The 7,812-nt window shown below is 44.5% G+C and overlaps 1 protein-coding gene across 2 annotated transcripts; it reads right to left on the bottom strand.

Annotated features, from left to right (window-relative positions):
• Nucleotides 1–434: 434 nt before the first annotated feature.
• On the bottom strand, nucleotides 435–6,365 carry TENT5C (terminal nucleotidyltransferase 5C). Of its 2 annotated transcripts, none has more exons than XM_030534797.1 (2): nucleotides 6,266–6,365; nucleotides 435–2,492 (listed from the first exon to the last, which is right to left on the bottom strand). In XM_030534797.1, exon 2 carries the CDS (start codon nucleotides 2,463–2,465, stop codon nucleotides 1,293–1,295), a length of 1,173 nt encoding a protein of 390 aa, XP_030390657.1. In that variant the 5' UTR covers nucleotides 2,466–2,492; nucleotides 6,266–6,365; the 3' UTR covers nucleotides 435–1,292. The 2 variants fall into 2 exon arrangements, with proteins under 2 accessions (XP_030390657.1, XP_030390667.1); XM_030534807.1 differs by lacking the exon at nucleotides 6,266–6,365 and adding an exon at nucleotides 5,742–5,778.
• Nucleotides 6,366–7,812: the final 1,447 nt, after the last annotated feature.

The following is a 7,812-nucleotide window of genomic DNA, read 5'->3' as shown; positions in this document are numbered from 1 at the left end:
CTGATGCTATGAACCTGTGAAAGGACTATTGTTGAACTCTGAAAGGAGCACCTTCAGTTTGAGACAGGAAGTTATTAGATTACTTTCTGTAAGGGGAAGGGTGAGGTCCTGTCCAAAGGTGTACAGGAATATATGCATTTATAGGAGGCACTTGGTAAATATTGTAATATATCTAAGAAAAGTTTGGGTGTTTGGAGTGTGCTAGATGGGCACATCTCATCCTACAATTTATGAGAAACAAGCATGCCTTCTTAGTACTGTACGTGATGGAGAAGAGGCAGAGAAAGGGGATGTTAAGCTGAACTTTAATACAGGAGATGTACTATTCCTATTGTAACACTGTGAAAGAATCTTGGGAAGGGTTGCCCAGTCAAAAACAGCTTCTAGTTCCTTTAGACGGGCAAGCTTCAGACAAGCTTCAGACTTTTTTTTAACCCAAACATTGTTTCAATACTTGTAATTGTTTCCATACTTGTAATTGTTTAAGCTTTAATTGTGTTAAGGACTTCAGTCTTTAGTACATACGAGTTCACATTCTGGGGAATTTGTCATCTGACTGAGAAAGTCTCTTCTGAAACTTGGCACCCAAAAAAGAGGATTTCAACCAGCCCCACTGTCAAACTTCAATAAATCAATTTTCAACTCTTCTAGAAAAGCAATACACAGCTACTGCAGGAACCAATACATTCTGGAGCCCCTCCATGAAAGAGGGTAGTGTCCCTACAGTGAACCATTCTGTAAAGCTAGAAAGTACAAGATGCTCATGCACAGCATGAGCTGTTAGGGGGAACAGCTTATGCAAGAGCAGTCCAATGGAAAAACTGACCAGGACTTGAGATTGAGGGAGTGTAAAGTGAGCAGGGGAGGCAATAAGGAACACACAGAATGATCTTGTTGCTGCTCTAGGACAGAACGTCTTTGGTTCTGAACAAGTTATTCTTGCACAGTTTCCTCTCAGTTAATAAGCAGCTGTACTGCACATTTGATTTAGGTACTGTAACAGCCATGTCTTCAGAAATGTACAACTAACTATGGTAATTACAAACATGAGGCCATAGGATCCCTTCCCCTAACAAAATAATGGCAATAAGGCTTCTTGTGGCTTTTCTACAGAGGGTCCCAAAAGGCTTTTTTTTTTTTTAAATACCAGGTGCCTAGTGATGTGATCACACTGCACACCAGGAAAACAGCAGAGCCAGAGGTAAGCCACAGATTCCCTTTAGAAAACTTCTGGCTGATTAATGGTTCCCACCACACACAAGATCCCATTTAAGAAATACTCAAGTTAGAGATTAGTTACAAGGCAGCCAAGTGGGATAAGACTGGCTATAGGGGATGGGAGAGTTTGCAATATAGTAGTTACTGAAGTTCCCATCACTGACATAGGGTGCTGGCTGATAGTAACAGGTAACATTAGTGGCATTAGGTATGATGTTTTGTTCTGCCAACACTCTAAGTGCTAGCAGTGAGATCAGGTTGAGAGTCTGTCTCCGCTCATGTCCCATGAGGCACACTGTGCTCTCATTTACCACCCTGCGCAGGATCATGAGATAGTCATATTTGCTTCTCTCCTCTTTGGAGAAGTGGTTCTGGAGATAAGTCTCTAGTTTGCGCTGCTGATCCAGGATGTCAGGGAAGTCTATGAAGAACCGGGAGCACATGTAGCGCTCTAGAGTTTTAATCTCCTCCTTGTCCATGGGCCGGAAATCCCGCACTAAGAGGTTGCTGTACTTCAGGAGCCCACCACCTCGGATCTCCTCAGGATTCTTGGTAGCTATCAGTCTGTTTCGGAGGTGATCGAAGGCTGCCTCAAAGTCTCCATACATGCTTTCTCCAATTACAGTTGGATGGAAGTGCTCTGACATGGGATTTTCTGAGCAGTCATAGTAAAAAAGCAAGGCATCTAGTATGATTTGGAAAGAGTCCACACTGAACTCAAACTGTCGTCGTATGCGATCTACAAACTTCAGCTCTACATTCCTGCCATGTTTGTTAGAGAGGGATATTAAGCTCCATCGGTCCGTCTCTGTGCACACTTTCACTAGCTTCTGGATGTAGGCTTCTTTCAAAGTCATTGCACTGATTTTTAGTTTGTTCACCCCCTCTGGCAAGAAGTTTAAGAGGGACCGCAACACCACATCTCGGACGAGCTGAAACTCGGCCTCAGTTGGCAGGGACACTTGAAAAATTAGGTCCAGATCTTTGCAACCCAGTCCATTGTCCTTGACCAAGACATGACCAGCTGCAGAGCCATTCAGCCGGACATCGTGTACTTGGATGCCTGCCTCATCCAGTCTATTGCGAACGGTCTGAACAATGTCCTTCAGGGTTATTTTCAGTGTTGGAAAGTTGCCCCGTCCATGGATTGGAACCACCTCTGTCAGAACCTCATGCAGACGGCTGATCTGCTCCCAGCTCAGTACACTGCATGACATGCAATCAGTATTATTTCCTTTGCCTGCCATTTTAGAGTTTGATCTTCTCCAAAGAAACTGGAGGGGAAATAAAAACAAAGTCAAATTTCACTGTTACAAAAGAGCACAGGCTATACATCCAGGAAGTTAGTCTAGTCATATCTTCATTATACACAGTGCTTGAAAAGCCATTCACCTACATCCCAAGTGATCTCTTTCTGAACAGATATTTAGTCTGTCTTATGGTGGACAAAAGTAGTTTCATGCTCAGTTTCGCTGTGAAAGACATTCCTAGTTAGCAGCTGACCAAGGGCAGCTCTATGTTTGTTGCCACCCCAAGCACGGCAGTCAGTGTTTCTGCAGGAGGTCTGCTGGTGATCTTCTGGTCTCGCACCTTCGGCGTACCCGCCGCCGAAGCCACAGGACCAGCAGACCTCCCGCAGAAATGCCGCCAAAGGCTTCCTGACTGCTGCCCTCACAGCAACCAGCAGGCTGCCCCAGACACGCATTTGTTGCACTAGTGCCTGGGGCCACCGCTGCAGCTGACCTACAGTTCAGTCCTACATGCTGCTGTGTCACATGGCAAGAACTTGGGTTTAGAATTAGATTAAGGGCCTGAATTTCATAGGTACTGTAAATCCACAATGACAACTCAATTCAGCACTTCTGAAAATCAGATCCAAGATATATTTCTATTTACACTTCCAATTGCCATGATGCCAGAAGGCAAACTCATAGTCTGCACCTTATCACACCCCAGTTAAAGAAATCTAACCCTACTGAGCTCAAACTCAAATTCTTACCACTCTAAAAAGTTAAGACATTTCAAGATCCTGAATGCAAGCTGAAACTACACTTCACTCATAAAAGCTAAAGCCCCAACCTTATTCTAGTCTCACCATGGTCCTCAAGAGAGAAGTCATTAGTTACAATGCATAACCTAAAGCCAGATTTTTGAAAATACTAATATGCTTGCACAGACATTTTGCCTCACATGTGAAGGAGCTAGCATGTATTCAGTTAAACCATATTAAGGGTCATATAATGGCAGTATCTCACCTAGTTTTATGCAAAGGGGTTTCCTAAACTCAGCAGCTTGATGTCAGGCAGCAAGTCTGATAATGCCTAGTCTTAGTCCAGACCTTTTGAAGTCTGTGTTATGTTGAACAGATTCTTACATCTTACTTGCCTAAATAGCTTTATTTGAAAATGTAATCAGACCCTTACAGATCTTTTCTAGGGGTATTCAACTCCAATTGATATTAAGTTACAGATAAAGGCACAGGGGAAAGGCACACCTTAGGTTTCCATTGTGGCCAGATGCTTTTGTCATTTAAGACTAATCAAGGTCTGGTTTGTTGCTCCATCTTGGAATGCTCAAGCAGGTTGCACATGCAGCTGCAAGAGGTGGTGCAGCAAGGGTATTCATTCAATAGTAAGCGCTCTTGCTTTTAAAAAGTGTTTAAATGCATTACTAATCTTGTACCTTCCTGTCAAATAACCATTGCAATCACACTGCAAGGAGGAGACTTTTTTTAGGCAAGAGAGATGTGGCTATCAGAACTGCAGGGTTCTATACCCATTGTCCTACAGCCTCAGTAGGACTTTGGCCAACTCATTTCACCTGTGTCCCAGCTTTCCACCTGCAGAATGGTAATAACCCCCTAACACACATGGGACACTGTGAGGCTAAGTGCATTTGTGAAGCGCTCTGAGGTCTTTGGGAGGAACTCACTACAGTGACCTGATTACATCCTCCCATGTATGCACAGAACTCATTTAGTTCAGTGGGTATGATGGGTCCCCAAAAACATTAAGACCACTGTCTAAATGGGTCACTAATATTTTATGCTTTTTTAAAATATATATTTATGCCACGAGTATTTAGATGCTCTATCTGGGACAGATTTCCTCCTCCCATGTCAACACTAGTAACATTAAGTAATGTCACTTTTGGACCCAACTGAAGAGAAAATAGTATGTAGAATTCTAGCAAAATAAAAAACTTTGAGAACTCTTTGGTACTGCTATTCCTGCTTCAGGACACTTCTAACTGGAAAGTTAGTTTAGTGCTGCTACTACTGTCAGTTTCCTCAGAGGGATTTCTACAGTTCTGTGTGAAATTTTAACCCTAGGATTGTTAAAATCAGAAGCCTCTCACATCTAGGTCACTGGTTCTAATCATGTACAGATTAGATGAGATGTTAACTGGTAGTGGTTTAGTGACAACTGACCCAACTCTGTCAAACTAGTTTCCAATAGATTTGGGACATCAGAGATGATTAAATTATAGTTTACATTTCAGTAACTTCCATCCTAAAATTCTTTATATAAAGCAATGTGATGTGATATTAGAAGTAGCCTATGCCCTATTGTGGTTCTAGCCTAATACAAGAGAAACTAGTTTAAGATAAATCTAGTTTTCTAGGCTCCCTGGAGTGTTATAACAGGCTGAGATTTTTAATTTGCTCAATGAACCATTTGAATTACCTTGTAATAGTCACTCATAAAACATTATGAGCACTTAGTGTTACAGCAAAGAGTATTTCTTAGACATCAATAAGTGTTATTTGATATAACAAACATTTTAGATGTTAACTGCAGGTATACTCAGAATGGATTTGCTATACTGTGGCATTACATAAGTGTGGTGAATAGCAATATGTCTTACAGTGACTCAAACTTTTTTTCACATAGCAAACCTCTGAGTGCAACCCCCCCCCTTATAAATTAAAAACATTTTAAAATATATTTAACCCCATTACAAATGCCGGAGGAAAAGCAGGGTTTGGAGTGGAGGTTGATAGCTCAACCCCTGAGGGGTCCCAACCCCCAGTTTGAGAACCCCTGATATATTAGAAGTGCAGAAACAAGCTTGTTGTATCTTATATGATCTTTAAAAAAGCACATTTGGTTATCTACACTTGGTTTCAGTGACTAGACAATGACATAGGGTAGAAGTGTTGACTCATAACAGTTGCAGCTATAAACTTGATTTTAAATGCACAAGTTATATACTTCTGCACACTATGTTCAACATTGTCACTTGCACTATATAGTGCAGCTACCATTACAAACTTTAGAGATGCACTCTATACTGTATTACTACAAGCATGTTAGGCTACTATTGCAACCAAATTTGTACATCTGTGTTTCTGTATTGAGTTTCCCTCATTATAGAGGCACACAAAGTAATACCAAATATGCCCAGTGTATTTGTTTCATAGATGTCAAAGCCAGAAGTGACCATTGTCGATGTAAAGTCCTCCTGTGCACCAGCCCTCAATATTTGTTCCCCATGTAGGTACTTTTAAGTCACCCCTTTACCTTTGGTAAGTTACTGTCCCCATTAGTCCCCCATGCAGCGATCTTTAACGGCTCCTTAGCAAGCAGGAGGTTTTCAGATTAGCAATTGAGTTATCAGCGAGCAAAGATAACTGCTGCAGCTGGCTCAACAGCTAATAGTGTCTCGGATAAATCAGCCAATGCTTTAAGTGCGCCCCCGAGCCCAGGGAGAACAGCTAAGCCCAGGGTATATTTTGCTCATGGAGTTGCCCGCACCTGTAATCTGAAGGGGTTGTGCGGGGCACCGCCAGGCTCTGCCCTCAGGCGCAGAAAGCACGGGGCCCGGCAGGCTCCCCCGGGGCCCGGGCATGACCGACAGCCCCGGCCCCCTGCACAGCCCGCGTCCTGGCGCGCAGCCAGGGCACCACAGGGCGGGCAACGCCGGCCGTGGGCAGCCGGGCCGGGCCCGCGCACAGGAGCGCAGCAGTGTCTCGCGCCCGGCCTCACTAGCTCGCGCGCTGGCCGCTGCTTATTAAGCGCAGGCGCGCGGAGTCTCAGTCACTCACCTGCTCACTCGGCGACACGCGCCTCCACAACCGCCACTCAAGCCTGTCACTCCGGCTGGTTGCCCCCCACCGGTCCTATTTATACCCACTGCGGTCACGCCCCATCGGTCCGCGCCCACTTTATTTGCATTTCGCACGCGGACTCCCGAGCCCCGCCTCCATAGGGAGCATCTGCTTTGTAATTGGCCGCCGCCTCGACGGATCGTGCGTGACGCAAAGCTAGCACGAGAAACTCGGCGCCCTGGCAACCGCAGCTGATGGGTCACGGGAGCGCGCCCCAGCGAGCGCGGCCGGGTTCGCGTTTCGGGAACGCGCCGCCAGGCTAACGGCCCCGGGCCGAGCCAGGCGCTCTGCTGTCGGAGGACGGGGGGTTGTGTTGGGGAGGGGGGGGCTACCCCGCCTATAGGCCCCCGCCGCGCATCGGGACGCCGTAGGGAGATAGAGGCGCGCAGGGGCGGGATGGAGCAGGAGGGGGCGCGTGCCCGGGAGTGTGGGGTGGGGCAGGAGGGAGGTGCGGAGCGCACGCAAGGGGGACAGGCGGGGGTGTATTGGGATACTCCAGGGGCTGGAGCAGGAGGGTATGTGGGCATGTAAACGGCAGTGGTTTCCCCAGGAATTGAAATGGGGGAGGGGGTTCGAATTTGCACTGGGGGGGTGTCAGGACCAATGAGATATAGAAAAGAGATATGAATAAAGTAAATGTTTTGTTAGGATAATGCAAATTTAACATAAGGAAAATGCAAGTTACACCAAAACACATAACAGATCTAGATTTCTAAACAAAAAAAAAAATTAAAAAATGTATTTAATTTAAATTGACTTTTGAAAAGTAAGCCATCATGGGGTAAGAGGAAAGTCCTCTCAAGGATCAGTAACTGGTTAAAAGATGGGAAACAAAAGATAGGAATAAATTATCAGTTTTCAGAATGGAGAGAGATAAATAGTGGTATCCTTGAGGAGTCAGTACTGGGACCAGTACTGTTCAACATATTCATCTGGAAAAATTTGTAAACAGTGAGGTGGCAAAATTTGCAGATGATACAAAACTATTCAAGATAGTTAAGTCCCAGGCAGGCTGCGAAGAGCTACGAAGGGATCTCACAAAACTGGGTGACTGGGCAACAAAATGGCAGATGAAATTCAATGTTGATAAATGTAAAATAATGCACACTGGAAAGCAATCTCAACTATACATACAAAATGATGGCATCTAAATTAGCTGTTAACACTCATGAAAGAGATCTTGGAGTCATTGTGGATAGTTCTCTGGAAACATCCACTCAATGTGCAGCAGCAGTCACAAAAGCAAACAACGTTGGGAATCATTAAGAAAGGGATAGATAATAAGACAGAAAATATCATATTGCCTCTATATAAATCCATGGTACGTGCACACCTTGAATACTGTGTGCAGATCTGGTCACCCATCCTAAAAATATATATATTGGAATTGGAAAAGGTACAGAGATGGGCAACTGAAATGATCAGGAGTATGAAACAGGAGGAGAGATTAAAATTTTCAGCTTAGAAAAGAGATGACTAATGGG

The sequence above is a fragment of the Gopherus evgoodei genome, chromosome 1 (assembly GCF_007399415.2).
Source record: "Gopherus evgoodei ecotype Sinaloan lineage chromosome 1, rGopEvg1_v1.p, whole genome shotgun sequence".
In the NCBI taxonomy this organism is placed as follows: domain Eukaryota; kingdom Metazoa; phylum Chordata; order Testudines; family Testudinidae; genus Gopherus; species Gopherus evgoodei.
This window is presented reverse-complemented; position numbering and strand designations above follow the sequence as displayed.

Excerpts from the sequence above, each read along its gene's own strand:
- TENT5C (XM_030534797.1), bottom strand. The coding sequence starts at position 2,465 with ATGGCAGGCAAAGGAAATAATACTGATTGCATGTCATGCAGTGTACTG.